This window comes from Nyctereutes procyonoides, unplaced genomic scaffold (assembly GCF_905146905.1).
Source record: "Nyctereutes procyonoides isolate TBG_1078 unplaced genomic scaffold, NYPRO_anot_genome, whole genome shotgun sequence".
In the NCBI taxonomy this organism is placed as follows: Eukaryota; Metazoa; Chordata; class Mammalia; order Carnivora; family Canidae; genus Nyctereutes; species Nyctereutes procyonoides.
This window is the reverse complement of record NW_026575046.1, coordinates 60,808,578-60,833,523: the sequence shown is the minus strand read 5'-3', so window position 1 is coordinate 60,833,523 and position 24,946 is coordinate 60,808,578. Positions and strand designations below refer to the sequence as shown.

General features: G+C 51.5%; 1 protein-coding gene across 1 annotated transcript in view; it reads right to left on the bottom strand.

Moving 5' to 3' along the window:
* The window catches only part of KCNMA1 (potassium calcium-activated channel subfamily M alpha 1), a 709,595-nt gene that overhangs the window by 487,982 nt on the left and 196,667 nt on the right, over positions 1–24,946 (bottom strand). The window contains 1 exon segment of the mRNA XM_055325743.1: positions 4,438–4,599. Within this exon segment, the coding sequence (XP_055181718.1) occupies positions 4,438–4,599 (162 nt within the window).

Below are 24,946 nucleotides of genomic sequence, written 5' to 3'. Positions count from 1 at the left end.
GTACGTGCGTGCCTATGTTTAGCCATGTGTGTTTCTATGCGTCTAGAACTTTCCTCATTACAAATGGGTTCTCTGGTACTATCCCTCTTGCGCTATCTTACCTTAGAAAATTCCTTCCTACGGAAGTTCTTCCAGTTTCTGCCTTTTGCTTTCTTTATTTATTAAATAAGGAACTGAATAGACCACGGGTCAGCAACCTATGGCCGTGAAGACCAGTCTGGCCCGCCACCTTTTTTGTCAAGCTTTACCGGCACACAGTCATACCTGAATATTGGCTGTGGCTGCTTTCAAGTTATGATGGCAGAGTTGAGTCACTGCGACAGAGTCCCTGTGGTCTGCAAAGCCTACAACCTTTACTATCTGGCCCTTTACAAAATCCCTAACCAACCCTGAACTAGACCATCACGCTTCCTGATTTTGATTTATGATTCTGTAAAGTACAACCAAACAATACAAAAGCCTATTGCTTTTGTAGGGCTTCCTGCCCTCTTTGTTTATCTACACTGCCTTATTCTTAGAAAGATTTAATTAGCTCACAAAACACCAATGGAGCATATATCCACATACAACGTAAAGTTTGAAGAGGAGAGTGAGGAAATAGGGACGAAGAGAAAGTGAGCCAAGAGACACAGAGACGGCATCAGGGGGGTGTTGAAGGTGTAGAATGCAAATCCTGAGATGCTGTGTGTTTTCCGTGGGCCACGAACTTGGCTCGCAGGAGCCACTATGAGAGGAGGGCCATGATCTCCTTCCCAACGTAAAGTGTTCCCTGAAGGTCCACCAGGAAGACCACAGCAATCCCTGCCGGAGATAACTACTCATCTCCTGAGTCTGAGCATTAAAGGGATGACATGAGATGTAGCGACCAAAGCCCCAGCAACCCCCAAACAGCTGGGAGGTACCTCCATGGCATTTACTGTTACACTGAACTGTCCCGTGGCATGCGCCAACTCCACGTCCCAAAGTGGACTTTACACCAATTCTCCCAGAATATTCCCAAATTTTAAATAAGCACGTACCCCCTTTAATAATCAGAAAATAATAAAGATCTTTAATTTTAAAAGATAAATAAAGGATGCAGCCACTCTGGACCACCTGGTGGTCATTTTGATGCAGAACCTCTCAGCCATGAGCTCCAGGAGGAGACCCTGTCCAGTCTTGCTCCCGTCCTGAAGGTAAGCCTGAGTGCCATGGCGGAGACAAGGCAGGCTATTCCGAGAGCCGATGCCAAGGCTCCAGGTGTGAACTATAAAAAGCTACTGGTGAATGGTGGCTGTCATTTCTCCTTTTTCACACTGAGCTCTACAAATTTATATCTAATTTATCAATATAAATAGTTCACACCCTGCATGTCTGTTGCTCGTGGCTTTATGCCCAGGGCCTAGAATAGTGCCTGGTGCAGATGAGAAATAAGTACTCAGTGAATGAATGATGCGCTCGCCTGAGAGATCCCAGACAGCAGGTGTGTCTACAGATGTGCTGGGGTGATCTTGGTGAATTCTCTGCAACCTGGGCCTCACCCACAATGCCTAGCTTTGAGACTCTCACCTGTGACAATGAGACAGGTAAGAAAGCGGCCGAGGTGTGAAGGCCAAGCTCCTGAGCCATGTGTAAAAAAAAAAACAACCATATTAAAAACTGAACAGGGAAACTCTGAACAGCTGGATGTCTAGTCGTGCTTAGTCCCCCTGTTGCAAGGATAAACATTTGGACAGCTCAAGACAAACACAGCTCTGGGTTCTCAACAGACAGAGCTGCATTCTCGTGCGCACTGAGACTGCCATGTGGAATCTGCTCCTTCCTCAGAGCAAAGTTCTGCCTTCCCCTAAAGGAGAGGCCTGTCCTGAAGCACCGCCCGGGACTCCCAGACGCCTGCTCTCTGCGCAGCAGGACCTGCTCGGCTCTGAGTGAGCCAGAGCAACCCGGGCAGGATTTTCTCCAAGGAGACCTTCAGAGAGCAGCTGGCATCACGGGGAGGCTGACGCGGACTGTGCTCGTCCATGCAAATGTTAAGGAGAATCAGGCCAAACAGCCTCAGGACCTAATTGGCTCAGACAGGAATGTCAAAGTGTCACAGCCAAAGCAACAGCTGACAAGGGCTTAGAAAAAGAAGAGGAATTATCTTCGACTGGGAAGTAATGACACAGAAAGAGCACTGGACAGGGAGTCTGGAGGCGCACACATAAGGGCCCAGTTGTGTCACCTGAGGCTGCATATTCATCAGCAAGGCACTGCCCCTCCCAAGCCTTGGGCTCCTCAACTCTAAGATGGAGAGGAATCCATCGATAAGACTGGCTTGCTCACTTCCTTGTCATGGACCCCTCAACCCAACAGCAAAACGAGAGATGTGGATCAAACACAACACGGTCCTTGCCCTTCAACCTGGTCATAACGGATGCGGCTCGCACAGTGCCCGGCTCACAGGAGGCTGAGGGTAACGTTCCTGTGAGCAGCAGTATCAAGATGACCACCGGTGCACTTGGCCTGTGAGCTCTGCTTCCCCCACACCACCCACATCCACCCCCCTGCCTGCACCACTTGGTGCTCGCTCGGGCCTTGCTGCAGCGGGTGCATACTACGTGCCTCACCTCTGCTCTACAACCACCCTCCGCTCACTCTGGGATGATCCCCTCTCCTCAATGGAACTTCATGATGCTTGCTCACAGTTCAAAGCTCAACTCAAATGCCTTCTGTTTTATGGTTTATGATTTAGGTATTCTTCTCAGCTTCCGGCCCACTAAGCGGTCCCTTTCTTGTTTTCAAGCTTTTATCTTTGTTATCTTCTCTGCCACCGAGCGTGGGTTCAGTTCATCTTGAAATGGAGTTTGAGCTCAAAGGCTCTCCTCTCTATGAAGCACCATGAAGGCTTTCTTGATGGTTCCTATGTCCCCATGCTCAGCGCCCCCTACACACACCCATACAATGCTTGTAGCCCTAGCGTTTCTCCTCCAGATATTCCTTCAAGAACTTCCATCCATGGTGCAATGGAATGAGATCATTCCTTGTTTGCCAAAGGGTTGGAAAAAACGCCTAGCCAAGTCATCCTCGGTAAGTCTTGGCAGAGGCTGATGAAGAGGATCCGAGCTGCCTACTGTGGCCACGTGGAAGTGACAGGTATCACATTCGTGCAACCAAACAGTGGGCTGTGCTTCATCTACCATCACTACCACAGGTAGAGAAGGCACTGCTTGCATTTCTTCTCACATGAATGGCCAGACCCAGAATTCAACCTCTGCAAGCTCCCCACACAGAATCCACTCATACACAAGCACAAAAGAGCAATGGAGCATTTACTGAAGACCCTGCAGGGAGGCGAGGATGGTGGTAACTTGGCACAGCCCGCGGCAAGCCACCTTCAATTCCTCAGACGCTCCACATCGCCCTGTCTCTCCTGGGTCCTCCCCATCCAGGTTGTCTTCCTCCAGGCAGCAGCAGGCCTCACCAGTTCCTCTGGCCTCCTTTCCAAAACCACAGCTTTAGATTTCTCCCTTTCCTATGTTGCCAGCAGTTAACATCAGCCACAGTTTCACATCCAGACTCTCCAGAAGGCTCAGCTCCCCAAGCATCCTGGGTTAATAGACCCTCATCCTCCTTGTCGGCTATTTGGCCGCCACCTTTGTGACATGAGCATGGCATTCAGCGTCTCTTTCCTTCCCTCAAGCAGCCTGTGAGATATTCATTCCAAACATAATGTAGAGTTCTCCCCAAGAAGGATTCTGATGGTGGAACTTTCACCACCTCCCTACACCTTTCATCACCTCCTCACTGAGCTTTTGCCATGAAACATCACGGTTTCCAATGTCCCTGCCCGATCTTTGATTCACCCAACTGTCAGGACATTTCCATTCATTCTTTGAGCCAAATGTGTCTTGACCAAGCCCCAGCTTCTGGGCCAGGAAGGGCAGCTTCCAGAATTGCAACAAGAAATCATTTGGAATGCAGCATCCTTCTCGGGGAAACTCCCGTCCCAGAATAGACCTAAGAGAGCCGATGGGCACATACGGAGAGCTCTACGGATCCTGGCATCTATCGTTTATTGGGCTCTCTGCAGAATTCTCAGCACACATTACTTTGACTCCCTTCTCCTCTCCAAGATTACCAAGCGGCATATGTGTGTGTGTGTGCATGCTCATGTACGTGTGCACACTTGTGTGTGTGCGTGCTTGTGCACACCTGCTCTGCTGACAGAGGAAATGCTCTACATCTTCCCCAACACACCCTCTGTGCCCCAGATGCCGGCCCACTCTGCAAACCCCCCTCAAACCACTGGCTTATGCACACAGGGAACCCTGTCTCTACTCCATGACCTGCCATTCACCCCCACTTCCCAATAGCCAGAGGCCTGGAGAAGCCCCAGGAAACACGGCATCCCTCTACACAGAGGCATCATGGACCAGACAGCAGGCCTCCCTGAGGAGGAGGGAATTGTGGACTCACCAGGACTCTGCCGGTCAGCGTCTGGGCAGAAATCATCACCCCCGCCCAGTCCTTCACAGAGGTCATCCAGCCGACCTCGGCTGCCACCGCCTCCTCTTTTTCGTCCACTGGCTTGAGAGTGCCATCCGCCTGGCTTGAGCCATTGTTAATCTTCTGGGCCTCCTGGCAACAGAGAGAAAAGGGTTTAGAATAGGAACCAACTGGATTTATTAAACACAGCCTACCCCAAAGAATCAAAGTTGAAAGGGTCCTGGTGATGTGGGAACTGGCTTGAAGGTACGAGGGGCAGGGAGATGGGATGTACTATGGCTTTGGTTTTCTTTTAAATCTTTTTTTAAAAGGATCTTTTCTTTTTTTTTTTCCTCTTAAAATATCTTTGTGAAAGAAAAAAGAATGAAATTATTCTCTTTCCACTTTAAAGGGGGAAAAATCACTAAGCTCAGGAGAGAGAGCATCTTGTCTAAGGTCATGGAATGATTACAAAGGAGGTGAGGTTAACACGCTGTGGTGTCCACCTACCCAGCCTTCCTATCCTGCTCCCAGAAGTGCTCTTTCTTCAGGAAATCCCCCATCTCCTCATCTCAATCTGTGTAGTTCAAAAGGAACTGAAGGCCCACACTGGCTCCAGGAATAGAGACTGATTAATTAGACCATTCCATCCCTTAGGCAACAGCGATTGGGTCAGTGATGGTTACACGACCTGTGCCAACCCAATACAATTCAAGCCCAGGACCTTTGTTGGAGAGAGTAGGAAAAGTAATCCTTCCCTGGGAATGAAGCCACCGCATAGGAGATGGAGAGCAGTGATAGAATACTGATGCCATCATTTGAACACCTGAATCCAGCTGTGCCTGAAATCCACACTAGACCTTTTTAATTACAAAAGGGAATAAATGCTCCTCCATGGCTAAAAACATGCTTGAGGACACAAAGCTGACTTCTTCAGATAAATGAGCCCCACCTCGGGCCCTAAATTGCATGCTTTAAATGCAAGGTGCCCTCTGCCTCAAATATTCTTCTCCCACAGAGAACCCAAGCTTAGTTCCTCACCTCCTTCAAGTCTCTGCTCAAGTATCACCTTTTAATGAAATCTTCTCCAGCTACCCTTTCAAACTTCCAACTCTGCCTTCCAACAGCACCACCTTTCTGTTTTATTTTTCATTTACAGTCTGCCTCCCCCTCCCAACTCCTGTACCCTGAGGGCCTTGGAAGAGTGCCTTGCATACAGGTGGCTCAATAAACACGAACGAAAAAATATAAAGAGCTATACGTATCAACCCCCCCACCCCCCCACTGGGTTTAGGATTGTCAAACAAAATTCAGGGCACCCAGAGAAATTTGAGTTTCAGATAAATGAAACCCAATTTTTGTTTACACAGCACACAGTTATACTGAAAAAATATTCACTATATAAAATTTAACTGCGCCCCCTGCTCAAATATCCACTGAGATTGTTTTTGCAGATACAGATGTATAAAAGACGCCAGCAAATTATGTTCACCACTTAAAACCTTAGAATTAAATTTCAAAGCAAGTAAGACAGTAGGGAATCACTGTGAGTCGGAGCAAGGGAGAGAAACCAAGGCAGGGGTGACCACCTTGGTCTGCAGTGAGTGGGGGTGAGGCAGAGAGAGGAGAGACAAGCTGAGAGGCACGGGTGAGTCATCCCCTTGGGGACGGCAGGCAGGCGGGCAGGCAGGAAGCTGCTCCTGACACAGGGTTTTCCCCTTCTGGCCTCCGTGGGCTCCAGGAAAGCTGAGAAGCCAAAGGCACTGGGTGCTCACACCGTCTTTCCAAGCGTATTGGGCCCCAGGGAGCTAGAAGAGTCTAAGAAGAGGTGTGGAGTGGGGGGATCACAGGGTGGGCACATTTGGGGACCACCTGACACCTGTGGGGTCTGCTGCCCAAGCCACCTAAGGCCAGTCTCAGTCCAGAGACCCCGAGTCTCCATCACACGGAGATTCGGCACAGGTTGGTGTACCGAAAATCACAACAGCCCTGATCCAGAGGCCCGTCCCCTGAATCTTAGGAACCAAAAGTGTGGATTCACTCTCTTGCCCCTACAGCATCCCCCTGCCCCATGAGATGGGGACAACACAGCCGGCCCCGTGGGTGCTGGAGGGGTTAAGCAGCGCTCAAAGGCACACGACACACTCAGTTACTAGTCCCACCACCTCCCACCTCTCCGCGAGCCACTGAGGCTCAAAAGCAGTGATTCTCAAGTTCAAGTGGGCATCAGAACCACTTGGAGGCCTTGTTAAAACACAGAGTGCTGTGCCCCGGGCCAGAACCTGCATTTCTTTTTTTTTTTTTAAGATTTTATTTACTTATTCATGAGAGAGGGAGAGAGAGAGAGAGAGAGAGAGAGAGAGAGAGAGACAGAGACACAGGCAGAGGGAGAAGCAGGCTCCATGCAGGGAGCCCGACATGGGACTCGATCCCGGGACCCCAGGCTCAGGTCCTGGGCTAAACACTGCGCTAACCCGCTGAGCCACCCAGGCTGTCCAGAACCTGCATTTCTAGCACTTTCCCAGAGAATACCGATGCGGCCAGCCCGGGAACCCCACTTTGAGAACCACTGTTCCTAATCACACTGGCCCGGCTTCATCATCCCCGCCCTGATCTAAAATGGGACGTGGATCTTAACATCCAGCTCTCGCCCAGCCTCTCCTTTCACCCAGGACGGAACAACCGGCTTCTTGCAGAAGGAGGGGTTGTGAGGGGACAAGGGAGAGGTCAGTGCAAGGGCAAAGCCCTCAAACCAGAGGCTCTTACGTCTCCTTGGGAGTGGTGCCCCCCGCCGTGCATCCGAGCTGGAGGCTCAGCCTCCACAGACCTCGGAGGAGAGAAGCAGCATGAAGAGGGCCACGAGGCAGGGAGTCCTCCCCAGTCTCGGTGGTTTCAATGCATCAATAATTCAGAGCACAAGAGGTGTACTGCAGATAATGCCCTTTTGCCAGCCCTCTTAACTATTGTTTTACAAGGCATTCATTATTTTAATTACTTTATGATAGGCAAGGAAAAACACAGACTAAAGAAAGATAATGCCCGTGTTATTATTTGCTAATACTCGATGCCGTGGGCTCAATTACCACATGCGGGAGGCAGGACTGGGGCAGTGGCAGGGCAGAAAGGAGGCCAGAGCTCTGCAGAGCCTGATGCCAGCCAGCCAGGTTGGCCCCACTCGGCCTGCAGGGAAGCACCTCCCCCCCACCTTTGACCTCACTCTGGCCAAAGCATCCCTCGCTGGCAGCAGGTACAGCCCCACGCTCTGGAGAAAAGAGGGCAGCGGCCCAGGGGGGCTGGGTTCTTGTGGAGGCACACAGCAGGGAAGAAACGGTAAGGGACAGCACCCAGTCTAATGGTGACTGGTCACCATTCATGAAGCCAGAACTGGGTGCCAGCAACTAAAAATTAAGTGCTTTCCATGGACGAACTCGCTTAGAGCTGATGATAATCCAATGGACAGCTGGGGTTACCCCTGTTTTACAAACAGGGTAAGTGGGAGCAGGGATTTCTCAGAGGAAGGCACAGTGCAAGGGCTGGGGGCCGAGGGCCCCCCTGGGCTAAGTCAGCTGTGCCACTTACAAGCTGGCTGCACTGGGCGGGTTACAATTCCAGAACTTCACCTCCTGCACAATAATGGGGACCAGCACGTCGACCCCACCGAGGTGGGGGGCACAGCTTATGTTAGATAAATGATGCACAGTGTTTGGCCCGGTGCAAGGCAGTTAGAGTTGCCAAGACAGAGCACCCACTCACGGGAGGGATTGCCTCCAAGGATGTTCCGTTAAAACTGCACCACCCCATTGACTAGTAGCCCCGAAAGGGACGCCGATGACCCTAGGTGGGACCCTGAGCCCGAGAGAAGCCTTAATAAATAATTACAGGATGGAGGATAAGCAAGCGTAAGTTCTAGTGGCTCTGGCTTTTCAACGAGGCAACGGGCCGCTGGATGGGAAGGCACCATGACTTCTGGAGGGGCTCCCGCAGGAGCTGGGTGGCACCTCCCCAGGCCGGGGGCCGCAGGGCTTCCTACACAGGGTGGGCCTTGGACCAAGAGACCTCTTAGATTCCTTCTGACTCTGAACTCCATCAGATCAACCTCCCACTCGAGATGAGGAGACTGTGGGCCAGAGGGAGGCTGCCTCCCGGGTCCCAGGACACCACTCCCTCCCCTATGCCCCCAGGATACTGGGGAGTGGGGTGGGAAACTGTTCTGAATGGCAGAGTGGGCATCCATCGAAACTTCCACTTCCCACTGCAGGGAAGGACCCAGATGCTCTTCCAGGAGGACTTCTGAGCAGGGTCAGGCAGGCAGCCCTGGCATCAGGAGGGACCTGGCCCTGATCCCCTCATTCATCCTCCACGGAGACCTGTGTGTGTGTGTGTGTGTGTGTGTGTGTGTGTGTGTGTGTGTGAGAGAGAGAGAGAGAGAGAGAGAGAGACAGAGAGACAGAGAGACAGAGAGACAGAGAGAGAGACACAGAGAGAGAGACCCCATAAGCTACAGGCTCCAGCTACCTTAGCCTCAGACAGGACAGAGATTTTCTGAAATGGAGAGAAGGATGCCTTGGGGAGAAGAGAGGAACACTAAGGAAGAAGGGACGGGGAAAGAATGAGACTGGGTAGGGCTTGGGGGGCGGGTGGGGCATGTCCTGGAAGATGCAGACACGCTATAGCCACCTCCCTTGATAAAAGGGTTCCATCATACTTGGGAGGCCCCCCTTCCCCCCAGTCCTGCCCTCTCCCACCACCAGAGTCTTCTGTAAAATAAGCCACAGCTGCCTCCTGCAGACAACACAGGACAACATGTAATGCCAGCGCCCAGACCACAGGGCAGGGGTGCAGGTACAGGAGTCTGGGGGCACCCTGGAGGGCACCATGGCCAGCTGGCCCCTCCGCCTGCCTGCTCTCACAGGCCTCACCCCTTCTGTGCCCTCCCCCATTCCTTTGAGTAACGTCCCCTTCAGTGACTTTCTGTTGGCGTGATGCAGAGGGCGTAATGCCTCCCTTGTCACCTGTGGCCAAGGGTCTGACCGGACCACACTCACCTGGTGCTCACTACACAGAGCACACATCTGTTGGACGTTTAGACATTTCTCCTGAATCATAGGATCAAACACCAAAGCCTGAGAAGGACCTCAGTAACCCCTTGGGATGCCAACCCCCCTCACTATGCACATGGGAACACCACGGGCGGGAGGGGAAGCCACATGCCCAGGGCCGCCCGGCCCAGCCAGGAAGGAACCCCCAGCTGCCTCCGCTGCTCTCATCCTTGGTTGCCTCCTGGACCAGGTAAGTCACCCCCTTGAATCCAGCCCCAGGGAACCAGCCACTCCCAAGCACGTCCCTCCGCTGCACCAGCCCGCAACGTGGAATCTGAGTGTTCCTGGGACTGGAAGAAACCGCTGGTCCAGGCTCCTGGCCCAGGTGGAGGGGCTGTGGTGGGAAGCAACCTTCCTTGTCTAAAGGGCCTGGCTTTCCCCAGTCATGGGAGCAGCCCTGGCCCAGCGCTGGAGAGCAAGCCCGTTCTAACCCCAGGACACCACCGTCCCCAGTCTTCAGTTCCGGGCCCTCTCTCCATCTCTCGTCCTTTCTGAATTGGACCCAGTAGACTGTAAACTTCAGGTTTGTGGTGTGGCAGGAAGAACTTTGAGCATCAAAATACTCAAATCCAAGTCTAGGTCTTCTGGATGGCCCTGGACAAGCCAGTTCATTTCTCAAAGCCTCTTCTATCAACAGCAATGAGTAGTGCCTTGTAACCTGATACGGAGTACAGCACTTTCTGGAAGCACCAGCTGTCCTATTGAGGGTGGGCAACAGCGGCATCGGCGCCCTCTGGTTTGGACCAGAAGCAATGCTGCTCTGGAGAAAGGAATCCCAGACCCCAACACCAGGCCTTGCAGAGCACATGGCTCGACTCTCAGATCCCCATGGAGCTCACACGGGGCAGGGCCCCCACCATCTCCCCAGGCCCCAAGAGGATGCTGGCCACCTGTGAGCTGCCACCGCACCTGCTCCTGCCTGGCGGGCCTCACTCTCCCTGGGATACCCTCGCACCCACACCTGTCGGGCCGGGCCAGGTGCCAAGGCCACGATGGGCACCACACCTGGTGGGTGACCTCAGAGGGGCCATGGGGGGGGGGGGCGGCCAGCTGCTGGGAGGAATCCAGAGCTGCCTCACTGCGCTCTGCTGGGTCTGCCCCCAGGGGCTCCAAATCTGGCTCGATTTCCTCTCAGTTCCTTGGACAACGGCTCCTTGTCCCAGATCTGGGAAGTTGCTTAAACAGTGATCATCTGGGAGGAAAACTACTCTTGAAAATGTAAGTCAGATCGTGTTGGTGCAGTGCCAACACCCTCCTGTGGCTCTTCGTCCCACTGGGAGGACAAGTCACAGCCTTCACACAGTCCAACGCACCCAATCTGTCCGCGCCTGCTGCCATCCCTCAAGTCTCCCACTCGCTCACTCACTCCAGCCTCCTCGTGCTGCCAGAATGTTCCAGACCTGCTCCCACCTTGGGCTAACTGCACTGGCCGCTCCCCTGCCACAGAGCCCCAGGCGGCCTCCCTCACCATCCTCAGGTCATCGCTGCCTTACTACTGAGAGCTTCCCCACCCGCCCTGTCGAAAACAACACGCACCCCCAACCCGGCCACCCCCCACCCTTGCTCAGAGCATTTATACAATGATCTGCTCGCCCGCCAACTTGCAGCATCTTTTACCATCTGTAAGCTCCATGAGGGAAAGACGTGACACTGCTTCTGCTCTCTGCCGTGTCCTCAGCAACATCTAGAACAGGTAGGCTTGCAAACCCGTCCCCATCGTAACGCTACCACCAGCAGCTACTGACATTGAGCACGACTGCAGCAACTCTGCGCAGGTGAAGGCCTGAGTAGCTGACCCAGGGGGGCGCACTCAGAAGTTAGGCCCAGCTCTCTGACACCCGTAAGACCTGAGTCCTGTTCCGACATCCTCCCAGGGAGGAGCCAGTGGGTCATGTGTGTGGACGCATTGTGGACAACTGCCAAGTGCCCATGAGGGGTTTATGATCATTATGAGGACTCAGTCTGCCCCGCTCCAGGGTACTGCGTGTACCGCAGAGACCCTTCTGCGAGGTCCCTGTGCCTTGAGAGGGTGGTTAAATCAAGGACAGAGAAAATATGATTCCTTTCTTGGCCAAAAACCAGCTCGGAGCCATAAATCACCCTTCGTGGAGCAAACCCATCGAATCAGAAATGAGCATGGGCAAGCTGACAGGCCGCGAAGCCTTCCTCCTAAGCAAGGAGGCAGGCGCCCCATGCAGATGGGGCCAGAGGAGGAGATGCAGGTGACCCGGGCTGAGTCCCGCAGGCCTGAGGCACCTGTGGGGTGGGGTGGGGGGTAGTGGGGGCCTCTTGCCAGGAACCATCCCCCCTCCCCTGGGGGCACAGCGGAGGCAGGAGCAAGCCCCCTCCCTGTTAGTCCCACGCCTGCATCCTCTGCCCTGAGCCTTGTACTCGAGCATCCTTCCTGGACGCTCAGCTTCCCCAGGGCTGTAGGAGAAGGAAGGACTGGAAGCCTCCGTCTGTCCTCTCCTTGGGTCTCACTACAAGTCCCACGCTGTCCTCACGTCTCCCTGGTCACCATCGGAAACTCATTTCCCAGAGTCTGTATTGCAGGATGCTGTTCCCAAGTTGTCCCTTCCCCCTGCCTGCAATGCCAACCTTCACCCCATCTCCAGTGGCAGCCTCCCCACCTCTCCTGCACCCTCTTGTCCTTGAGATGGACACCAGCAGCCTGGCACGCAGCTGCCCTCAGTGGGGCATGGAGCAGGAGTCTTTCTCTTGCCCGAGGAATGGTGGCGGCCTGAGGAGCTCCGGGCTCAACGCTGGGAAGCTAGCCTTGTAGCCCCGCTCTGCCAGGAACAGGCTGTGGGGCCTTGGCCGGTCACCCAGCCTCTCTGAGCAGAGCCCTCGTGCAAGAGATGAGAAGGAGCAGTGGGTTAAGCCCATAATTTTCTGTTCCTGGGGCCCAGCCCCCTGCATTCTATAACACAGAATACAGAGAGTCCCAAGTAACCCTAGGACCCTAGGGGGCCAGCGAGGGAGGGCCGAAGACTCAAGCACCTTTGCACTGAGCCTGGGCGAGACCGTGTTGGAATAAAGTGGTTTTCTGTGGGGGAAGCAAGTTCGAAATCCCCTGGCCCATTGTAGCTTTTAAAAGATGCTTTATTCCATGGGAATGATCATGACATTCTGGGGCACAGCCTGGCCTCAGACCCAGAAATGCTTGAACTTCAGTGTCCGCAAACCCACAGGGCTACCAGGACCTGGTTCGAGGCCTCAGGCCTCATGCTGGGAGGGCCCTCCAGACACCCGCAGCCCTTCCCAGCAGGCCAGGGGGAAATCCCTTGGTGCGGCCTCCTTCATGTCCTGGGCGTGGGCCCAGCCCGGCAGTCTCCCAGGAACTGGTAATCCTACGTATTAGGGATTAGACCGATTACCTAAAGCAGCTCAGGCAAATAAAGCATAATGTGGGCACCATCCGCTGGGATTTTCATGGCAAGAGCTCTGCAGAGGAGAGAAAAGCAAGAAGACGCAGCCCTGATGCTCAGGGGTGGGGGAAGCAGGGCAGCAGAGCGTCCTGCACCCCATGGCCTCCCCATCCATCCCCCGGGACCTCACACGTGTAGGCAACTCCACGTCCAAGCCAGATGGACCTACCCAGGAGCTATCACCTTTGCTAAAAACTACGGGCTATACCTCCAGAGAAGGGGTACAATGCCCACTGGAGCTTGCAAAGAAGCTCAGACAAAGCCAAGTGCTCTGGGGTGTCAGAAAGCCATCCAAGTCTCCTGGGTCTCTCTGTGGGTCCTAAGAAACTTCATCAACACAGGCATCTTTAGCTCTAGCTTCCCGGGTGCACTGTCCGGTGTCTCACTGCTAAGACCCCCCTTGGGCTGTGTGTGAATAACTGCTCTTCGTAGGTCTTTGTGGGGGAAAAAAAAAAGGTGACAGCAGAAAAAGGCTGGGTGACCTTTAAGAAGGCACTTACCATCTTTGTGCCTTGGGTTTCTTTGTCTCAAACTCAAAGGGGCTGTGTAAACACTCCCCAAGGCTCTGTCTGGCTTGCAAAGCACCTGACCCTGAGGCCTGGAGGGCAAGCCCCTCACTAGCATAGCACGTGTCCCCCAAGGTGAAGTGCTGGGGGAGCCCAGGGCCCCTTCTGGCAAACACCATAAGCGGCTGGCCAGTGTCCGGGGGCGTGGGGCAGGGCTGGCCCTCAGGAAATCCTGTGTTCCCTCCTATACCCACAGGCCATGTCCTCTACTGGGGGTTTTACACCATCTTATTTAATCTTCACAGTAAGGCTGCAAGGTAGGAATGTCATGAGACGCAGAGAGGCTGAGTAATTTCCAAGATCACTCATCTCATAAGTGGCAGCACTGAAATTTAAATCCAGTCTATTCTAAGACTAAAGGCCATGTTTTTCTTCTATTCCTTGCTGCCTCAGGATAGGCAAAATGTACAGAGATGGGATCGCCCCATAAAATGCTGTTTATCACTACTACTGAAACCATCATCTCATACCCTATGGCTTCTCAATAACAAAATTTTGTAGTTCAGACATCTAAATCTGGTCATGCTGTGTCCGGATGGGGAGCTGGAGAAAGGGCCTGGGGAAGAGAATCCAACCTGGGAACAGAATGACCCATGAGACACAATGTCCCGTAGTGAGATGTGTTATCCAAGGGCCACACTTGCTGCTTAAATCAAAAGGTAACCCCTAACTTTCAGGACAAACATGAACATCTCAGCCACTACTCCACACATGCAAATTCATAATCTCCTTCTCCCACAATTAGCTTAACAAAATGAGAACATACGTGACAGCCCAGAGTCCACCACTGGGGCCTCAGAGACTTGGAATTGTGTTAGCAGAGACCTCAGCTCTGATCCCTCAGCCAGAGTGACCCAGGCCGGGCCCAAGTCCATCTGTCCACCTGCAAAGACACGGCGGCTGACCCTCGAGTCTGCAGGACAGCCTGCCCCTGCCCAGGGAGAATGTCTCATGAACCCTCAGATGAGAAAACTATCCCGGGGCCGAGTCAGAAGACAAAAACCTCATTTTTCTTTTAGTTGAGGAATCACCTGCAATCACACCAGGCAGGTCTGAAGCAGGGCCAGAGAAGTTCAGAAGGATAAAGAATGAATATAATTTTCTGAATGTAGCATCTTGGTGAATCCTGTGGACAATATTCCAAGTTAAATCCTATTATCCCCATTGTGAAAATGGGAAACTGAGGCACCGCGGCTCTCTGAGGGTCTATGGTTAGCATGGGGACCTTCCAAACCCTGTGAGGACCATGAGCTCAATATAAATCCCTTTCTTTGTAGCAAGACTCTTGCATTTCAGGAGAAGGCAATCTGGCAATCTAGCACGCCTTCTTGCTTCAAGGAGACTACTCCAACTCCTTCAATTAAAAAAAAATTTTTTTTTTTTTTAATGAAATGAACCTCAGGGTCACAAAACTGTAGAGGTCAACGTTGCAAGGGACTTTGGAACCCGTGCAGCCTGATTCCGTCCCTTCAGAAAGGACGAGCCATGGAATGGGGGGCAGGGGGGCTTTTCAAGGAAATGCAGCCTGTTCACAGAAGAGACTGTGTAGAGCCACACGTGGCTGAGAGGTGGCCTGAGAAGTGTGGCACGCACGGGTGCTGTTGTCCGAGAGCCGCAGTCTGACTCCTGGCTTCCCCTCTTACTGACTGTGCAACCTAGAACCTCATCCTAGCCTCCTCCGTTTCCTCATGGGAAAGGAAACAGGCTTACAAATACCTTCCTCGGAGAGCATCTGTGAGGATCGGCCATCAGGACGAACGCAAAGCAGAAGGCGAGGGCTCAGTAAACAGCAGTTATTATTACCAGCCGAGTGCCAGACGGTGCACTTGGAGGGCCTTAGAAGCAACCGGCTCGAGGTCCCCCCGGCTAACAGAGCCGATCAGGATGTGAATCCTTATTTTCCCAACAGCAAACCTCCTTTCTGTCCACTTCACCAAAGCGGAGGCCAAATCTGGCTTCTAGTCAAGATAGACTAGAGATATGTATAACTAAGACCCACAGGAAATCCAAAACCCTCATTTTCATAAAAGAAGTCAGAAATCTCCATATCCTAGCCAAGTTAACTTTTATGACTCAAGTTGGTGGGGTGGAAGGCAAATGAATCAAAACAGGGCTGTGGACGTGGTTGGGGGGGGTGGGACATGAATGTCACCACCAAGACAAAGAGTTCAAGATATTTGAGGGACCAGTTCATCTGGTCTCGATAGCAAAGGACCCTGGCAGGTGGGCTCGCAGGCCCTCTGGTCCCAAGGTCCCGATGTGTGGGGCCACACAGCCATGCTGCTCCAGGAGGAAGGGTGGAAATGAAAAGCGGTGGGACAGTGTAAGGATGGATGTCAGTGAAGGACGGCCAACATTCCTCTCCAGGGAAGAACTGTCCTTTTCTTTGACATTATGCCATCACTCCTTTGTTGGGTATTAATATGCCCTTTTAATGAAATGACAACGGTGGTAGAGCTGGCATTTGACAGTTTCTTTTTTATGCTCCTGCTTCTCAAAATGAAAAGGCTGGCAACCCTGTGATATTCTCTATGTCTTTAAGAGTAATTGAGTAGCTCATGGAAAATCCAGGAACGGCTCACCTGGTCCTCACTCTACGGATGGGAAGTGAGGGCCACAGAGAGGCTGTGCTCATAGTAGCCACAGCCTCTACATGGAGCTTAGCGTGGGCCCGTCACACCCATCGGGGACAGCCTCAAGGCCAGGAAAGACAGGGCGCACAGGGCAGAGGCGAGGTCCGGCAGGACTCCAACAGCGCCACCAGTGCCCATCAGAACCAGGAGAGGAGAACGTGTCCGCTTTCAGGGCTCGGGGCCACACGGAGCGTCCTGATTCGCAGCATCACTGCCAGGTCCTCAAGTCCTCACTCAGATGGCAGGAAGCGCCCAGAACCCCAGCGACCCCCGGGGCGGGGTGCACCTGTAGCCACGGCCCCACCAGGTCACCCAGGGGACCCGCTGGCTGCAGGTAGGAGTACCGCTTGGCTGACCACTGCCCCCCACGTCCGCGGACAGAGGCAACCCCGAGCGAAGAGGTGAATAACTGGCAAACATCCAAACAACAGTCCAATGCCCCGAAGGACACGGGCCACTTCCATCCCCTTAGCTCGCCACGCTTCTCCTGGGGCCACTTTTGGGGCGGGGAGGAGGAGGACGCTCCTTCTCCATCAACCCCCGCGACTGCGGGGACACCAGGGTCTTGGCCGGGCTTGTTTACTGCGTATCCTCAGAGCCCGGGACCCGCCTGTACTTACGGGGGACCTGATGGTGCACCAAAGGAACGACTGCACGAGTTCTGGGTTTTGTTCGATTTGCTTTATTTTCCTTCTGCTCATGTTTTCTGGAATCTCAAAATCCTCCCCAGTCCCCACTGCCCGCTGCCCAGAACCCCTCAGGGCCTGCTCTTCAGGCCTGCCTGTGGCTTTCCCCACCATGCACTGGGCTCGCTTCCCCCCAGGGCCTCCCTGATAGAACCTGGTCCTCAGCACCAACCTCTGTGCCAGCTGCTCCCACTCCTGGGACACCTACTCCACTGCTCTCCACTCAGCTGCACCCCCACCCCGACTCAATCAACTCCCAGGGGTCCAGTGAAGTCCTCTCCCTGGCTCCACCCCGACAGCTCTTCCTGCCCTCGCTCTCTGTTCCTCTCCCTGGTCACTGGACATGCACAGGCTGGCTGTCTTCATTGTCTTTTGATCCACACACGTCCCCTTGCCCCCATTAGCCTGAAAGCAACTTGAAGTCAAAGGCTCAGGGTGTCTGGCATCCAGCAGGTGATTAATAGATAGGCACTGGAAAAGCAAGTGCTTTCCTGGGCACCACTGACATCCTGGCTAAAGCAGGCCAGTTTCCACAGCTTGAGCCTCGCACCGAGTGCTGGCTCCCAAACTGCTGTTCCTCAGTGCAGCTACGTTTTCAAACACAAACACCAAATCCCAAACAAGATCAGATGTCATGGGGCTTCTGAGAGGCACATGCTTCACCAGACACGTCAGTCAAAAATAAAAGATGAATGTTCTTGTTTACAAAAGGATTTGTCCCACTCCAGGAAAATTTCCACCATGATTTAGAGCCTGATCCAGCATGTGTCTATAGACCTCTCACTCATCGAACATCTTTCTGCCGCTTCCACGTGCTTGAACGTGGGATGGTGTCGCGCTTCGGATCAAAAGAGCTGTCCCAGTGAGGTGGTCCTACTGCCTTTCCCAGGGTATGACATGACCCCCATTCGGGAAACCAAGGCCCAGCAAATCAGAGAGGCCTCGGGAGGCAGAAAGATGGCCAAAATACCGGGCACATGATGCACTAGGGACCTGGCAACGTGAACGGCCGCCCAGGCTCCGCAGGGCTGCCCACCTCCCCATGCTCCGGCTCTGCACCCGCCTCGGAGGCCGAGCTGGACGCCCAAACCTCAGCCTCCTATGCTCCTGCGTTCCCACAACCCTCGTCTGGATCTAGGTTTCCAACACAGCAGCCAAATACAAGACAGTCTGGACTGGCTGTTAATGTGAAATAATAACAATGATTCAACAGCCGGGGGAGAAGCGAGGGGACTTCTATTTCTAACCGGTTCAGATGACTGTTTCTCCTTCTGGATCCCCGAAGGGAGTTGGGAAGGGTGAGCACCCCAGCACTGCAAAGCCTCAGCTCTCTGCTTGGCACCCCTGTGCCCATTAATCTCCTTCCCGTAGCCTGGGACCCCTCCAACCCTGGACGGCAGGGAGCGGCTCTGCAGCTGTGAGAACCTTCTCTCTCAAAGAAGGTTTTTCCAAAATTATATCAGGTTTCCTTCTACCCCAGCTTGTCAGCGGGGGACTCTTTTGCCTAACATGGTTGAGGAATGTCTTAGAAACTGGTGTGATTCAGTCTGGCTTCAGAGGAGGTTTTCCACCCAGACAGAGCACACCGAGTGTCTGGACGTGGCGGCTCACCACCCCCAGGGGCACCCACACCCTTTCCCCGGCTCTGGACCTCAGTCAGCAGGGCACTCTTGAAAAAGTGGCAGGTCTGACCCCAAGATGAAATTAGATATAGAAAACAAGTCAACAGGAAGCCAAAAGGTCTTGCTCACACACCTGCATACACAGGGGCTCCTTCCCTACAGCATCCCTCCCTCTCTCTTCCACCCAGGATTCTGAGTTTGCAAATCTAGTTGCAATGCGCCCAATATAAATATTGAGGAGCTCCGGGGAGAGGTGATTCAACAGCTGAAATCTCAAAAGGCACACACCTTTCTCCGAGAACAGAGGGCAAAGCCATCCAGGCTTCTCTTCCGATGGAAATTGCTTTTCCCTTCCTGCCTGTTGAGACTAGCCTCCTTCTACAAATACAGACTGTAATCAGAGGGGGGCCCAAGACGATTGTTAGAAAATGCAGTTTGCAAAAATGTCCGTAACCTGAATGTCAAGTTTACTAATGAATTACTACTGAACTGTTGTTAGCTCTGCACATTCTCCCCTGAGGACCCACCATCTCCCTTGGATGAAAAGAAAACACGCTTTCCCTCCGTTTGCGCCCCATCTACTGTGCTCAGGAGGGCCACGCCAGGTGGGCATGGGTATGAAGAAAACCCAAAGGGGAAGCTTCTTTTGAACCTCACAAGTCTCTTACTGTAAATATCTAACAACCATGATGAGGGCAGGGGCCCCTGTGTGAGCACTGTGGTCATCACCGGAGCAGGCATCCTGCAAAAGCCCTGAGTTTCCATGGCAACGGCCAGTCCAGCCCCTAGAACTCATGGAGATGGGACCTCCTTTGTGCAGGCAGCCCTGGAAGGAACGTCGGATTGTTGCCTGAATCCCAAGATTGTTTCTCTTTTCCTGCTACAGCAGCGTTTTCTGACCAGGAGCCCTGACAGGGGTAGTTGTTAGTATTTCTTAACATTGACACATCAAAGGTGAGAAGCTGGCCAAGGAGAAGCGACACAGAGAAAAGCTGTGGGCAATATTCTATTTCTTGACCCCAAGTTGGTGGTTATCAGTATTTTGTCATCATTATTCACTCCTTTGTACTTTTATGTTTATATACTTTTCTGTATATTTGTTTTATTTCACTATTTTTAAAAAAGGCTTTAAAAATAAATCAGCCAAACTGTTCTTAAGGGACCCATCATCATCACTCACATTTATTAAATATCTCTTGGCACGGGACAGAAGACTCAGATTACAAATGACTCTGTGTCACAGCCCCGGACAACGGAACCAAGAACCAGAGGAAACTTCATTCAAAGTCATTGGTCTTGGGGCACAGCCAGGGGCTAGGCATCAGCCAGAAGGAAGAAGTCAACGCAGAGGTCAAAGGCAATCAGAAATAGCCATCGAAGGATGGACTGCACCCCCCAAGAGGACCTGTCCCTGTGGATAACAGTAGTTGTTGGTTCAGGTGAAAGGTCGTGCCTAGAAACAAGGTTATAGCGAAGGACATGTGTTTCATGGTTTCTACTTCCCTCAGGAGGTCATAAGATGAAGTAGGCAGGGTCCTGGCCATCAGAGAAAGAGTAAGCCTTCCACTACCCTACACTGCTCCCCAGCCCTCCCCTGCACACACCTCACACCACCATCAACTCATCACTGTGCTCGTGTTGGATTCATTACCTCTCCCCTCCTTCCCAAATCCCACAAGTTCTTCAAGATGCAGTTTAAAAGCCACCTCTACCATGAAGCCTCACCAGGTCTCTTAATTAGAATTAATATCTCCCACCGGGGTTTCTTCAACACTTACTCTCTGTTCCCTAAGAGAACGACTCGTACCTCTGGTTATGAGCCCTCATTACATTCGTGTACTGTGGATACATCCATCATTCCCCTGGCTAAGAATCTCGAGGTCAGAAATCTGATCTTACTAGTTCTTAAAGATAAGGAATATAAACATATTATACTTTTTAAGATTCCATTTATTTATTTATTTGAAAGAGAGAGCAAGCACGAGCTGGGGGAGGCAGAGAGGGAGAGGGAGAAGCAGACTCCACACCGAGCGGGGAGCCCAACATGGGGCTTGGTCCCAGGACCCTGAGATCATGATCTGAGCCAAAGGCAGATGTTCAACCGACTGAGCCACCCAGGTGCCCCTATAGAACACATTCTGTACTGTGTGTGTGTATATATATATTCTTATTCTACATCTAGCACTCTGCCAAATGGTAGGTTTGCAACAAGCAATCAGTGTTGATTAATAAACAGGGTTTAAGAGGAGGCAGGCCCAGCACCTAAGAGACAGGTTCTTTAGGCTGTCAGGCAGCGCACAGAACCTGCAGGAGGGAGGGGGAGTGTCACAGATGTCATGAAGATGTTACGTCCAAAATCCACTTCTCTCCATCCCCATTCTATCTCCCCTGATGGACAGCCAAGCTTCATAATTATCTGTGTACTGTCCACTCTTGCTCCAGTCCTCCATCCATTCCCACATCAAAGCCAGAGAGATGTCACAAACTACAGATCACTCATACCATTCCTGTGCTTCGACTCTTCAATTAGCTCCCATTGTTCTTAGGGCAAAGTTCAAAATCCTCAGCAGGGTCTTCAGAGTTGCTCTTCTATGTCTGTCCTTTGCCTGGCACCTAGTCACATATGGAACCAGTCTTGGCCTCACCTTCTTCATGTTCCAGCCATGCTGGGCTTTCTTCCACTCCTTCAATGAGTGGTCTTCTTTTCTGACTCTTGGATTTGCATGTACTATTTCTTATATAACAACCATCTCCACTCTGTCATATTCCAGACTTTCTGTTCATCCTCAAGATTTTTTCTCCGGAGAGCCTTCCCTAATGTCCCCTCCAACCTCCATCTCTATGTGGTCCTCCGTAACACTCACGGCACCTGCAAAACTTGTTCAGAGCCTCTTTGCTTTACTAGACCAGGGGTTGGCCAACTGTTTCTGTAAAGGGTTAGACAGGAAATATTTTAGGATCTGTGGGGCATACATGGCACGGTCTCTATGGCAACTACCCAACTCTGTCATTATAGAGCACAAGTGGCCATAGACAATATGCAAACAGAAGAGAGAGGTTCTGTTCCAATAAAACTTTATGTATGGACATTGAAATTTGAATTTCATATAATTTCACATTTAAAATAAATAAAATGTCCTTCATTTAAAATTTTTTTCAACTATCTAAAAAATGCAAAAACCATTCTTAGCTAGCAGGCCATACAGAAACAGATGGCAGGCCAGACTTGGCACACAGCCCGTAGTTTGCCAACTCCTGCACACAACTATAAGTTCCATGGAGAGAGAAACTATGTCTTGTTCACGGATGTATTCCCCTAGCACAGGGCCTGATTCCTAGAAGGTGATTCATAAAAATTTGTTGAATGCCTTGATGTGTGGATGAGAGCAGAGTTTCCCAGTGTGTATTCTGTAGAACACTTGTCCAATGGGACACGCCACGAAGAAAGGCTCATTCTTTTGTCAATGAAATCCGCAAACATTACTGTTCCCCTTTCTGGAAATTTTCCATGTTTAGTCCATAGAGCATATCAAAAGCTCAGAACTAGTCAAGGAACTTGTTTGACTTAGACCAATACAGTACTTCCCAAACTCATTTTACACCAAAGAATTTTCTACTTTAATCCAAACCTAACACTATCCATGGGCAACCCCATTAGAAAGTATGACAGTGAGGACAAAAGGGCAGAACTTAGAAGAACAGTCCTCCAACTTCACTGTGCATCAGAATCTCCTGCAAGACCTATTAAAACAGAGATTCCAGGGCCCTACCCCAAAGTTGCTCCTTCAGGAAGTCGGGATTGGAGCCTAAGAATTCACATTTCTCACAAATTCTCAGCTGATGCTGATGCTGCCAATTTGGGTCTCCTTTTTGAGAAACATCAATCTGGGCAGGGTGGGAGGAAGGAGGCTAGGGAGGGCCTTAAATGCATAAGTCCTCCATCTGAGGTTTCCTCCTCCTTCCAAGGACCTAATTCCCTAGAACATCCCAACCTGTCCACTTCCTCACGCTGGTAAAAGAAACCCTGAGCCATCTTCCTAGAATCAGAGCAAGGCATCCGTAATGGGTTGCATTGTGTACCCCAAACCCTCCCAGCCATCAGTGCCTGTAAATGTAACTTTATTTGGAAATAGGGTTCTTGCAGATGTAATCAAGTAATCCAGTACCACTGGTGTCCTTACAAAAGGAGGAGGATGAGACACAGGTTGGAGAACACCACGTTTGGGCAGAGACACAGGAAGAAGGTCAAGTGACAGCAGAGGCAGAAACTGATGTGAGGCAGTCACAAGCCAAGGAATGTCTAGGATGGACAGCCGCTACCAGAGCTAGGACAAGGCAGGGAAAATTCTACCCTACAGGTTTCACAGGCAGCTCAGCCCTGCAAATCCCTGACTTTGGACTTCTGGCCTCCAGAACTATGAAAGAATCAATTTCTGTTGTCTTAAGCCACTTAGTGTGTGGCAGCCTTTCCCTCAAATAGGGTGTTTCTTGCCATCACAGATATGAGAGTCACATACACACACACATACACAGGATCCAGATGAAGGTCTGGCCAAGCCTTAACGTTAGAGGCTGTCCACAGAACTTTAGGGGAATGACGGGCCTCGGCCCTCAGATCGTGTGACCATCTCCGCATCACTGCTAGCTGATGGGTGTTTGAGCTGGGGTCTCTCTTTGGAAATTAGATGATCTAGATAGTATTACTATGATGTTTTTTTGGATTCCTGCCATGGGGCTGGTTTTGGCAAAACGCATGTGATCCTTTTTTTTAGTCTTAAAAAAAAAAAAGTCAATGAATAGACTAAGGAGACTTGGCTTTTCCCCATCCTGGTTCCACTGGTCCTGTCTCTTTCTTATCGGGAGACGCTCACAAAGAACCTCACAATGACAAACAGCTTCTTTTCCTCTGGGTCTGAGCTAGAAATGGATATTTTCATAACCTGAGCACCCTGGTTTTAGCCACAAATTATATCCCTCTCCTGTTGGAAAAATAAGGGGTATAATGTTTATTCTCAAAAGAGGCAGACATAGTTTTGTGCCCAAGGAGGACATAAGGGAGCCAAGAAAGGGAATGTGGACACAGCTTGTCATTGTTGATGGAGAGAAAGGGGATGCCACGGGATGGGGACTCTGTATTCTCAAGCTCAGGGGCCACAGAATAGAAAATCAGAACCAATCAAACACCTTCCTTGCCTCTCCAACCCCTGCCAACCCAGGGCTGACTGTTCACATGGAGTCGGTGTGAACCTGAAAGGCTTCAAGTGTTTTACACATAGACCAAGGCCATGTTTTCTGCCACCATGATAGATTATGAGATTTTGGGGATACTATCTTCTACCTTGAGTCCCTTGAAAAATAAGAGAGAGGCCTGATTCTTTGAGACAGGTGGAGCAGATACACACACACACACACACACACACACACACACACCCTAGAAGTACTCCCTCTCTCATCCCTTCCAAGGACAGCATCTACTCTCAAATGTCCAGTCATTCCATGAACAGAACATTAGTCTTTGACCAGGAGAGAAGACTTCTGGAACATCCACATCTCAGCCAATACCTCGAGGTGAGAATTAAACCAGCTAGAGGAATGGCATGCTACTGCAGAGTACAAAAGTCCTGGGTTTGCAGATATGCTTCATTTTATGTTTGTTTTGTTTCGTATCAAAATCTCATTTGCAGCAGGTTAGTAAACCTTTCAAAACCTCAGGTTTCAGAGCTACAAAATAAATATCATAAATAAAATAATAAAATAAGTGCCAGAGGTTTGGGAGAATTTTGTGAGATGCTGAATATCTCTGGCACGTTACTACCAACTTGTAAAGCAGCTACCATGACCGGGTACGAATCTAAGAAGTACACATGTCCTAACATCTTTCAGCATTACGACAACTTTCCTAACATCTCCCCTTCTGCAGATGAGGACGCAGGGGCACAGGGAAGTCCAGGCCCTTGCCCATGGTCACGCAGCCAGTAAGCAGCTGAGCTGAACCCAAGCAGGCTGGCTCTAAAGCCTGCACTCTCGTCGCAGGGACTTGACACATCCCCCTGTGTGTCTCTGGGGTAGGAATGGAGGCCTATGCTCATTCACTCAACAACATTCTACCTGTACCCACTCATAGAGGGAATTCTCATAGTGGGTTCTCACACAATAAAACTCAGCCTCTCCTTCCACGAGTTGAAGATCTGTCAAAGCAAATAAGACAAGTGCCCAAAATTAAGCAAAAGTAGAATGTGGCACAGGAGGGGAAGAGAGAGCATGACACAGGCCTGTTAAGTGGTGGGAGACAGTGTTCCCAGGAAAGGCTGATGTCCTGAAGGCAGAGGGCTGCTGCCTGGCTTCGAAGGATGGGCACAGTGCTCCTGAGTCTAAATGAGCCCCCCCCCTTCTCCTTTCTCTCAACAACCCATTAGCTGCTTCTGTCAGACTCTCTACGGGATTAATTTCACAGATGTTTGCAGAT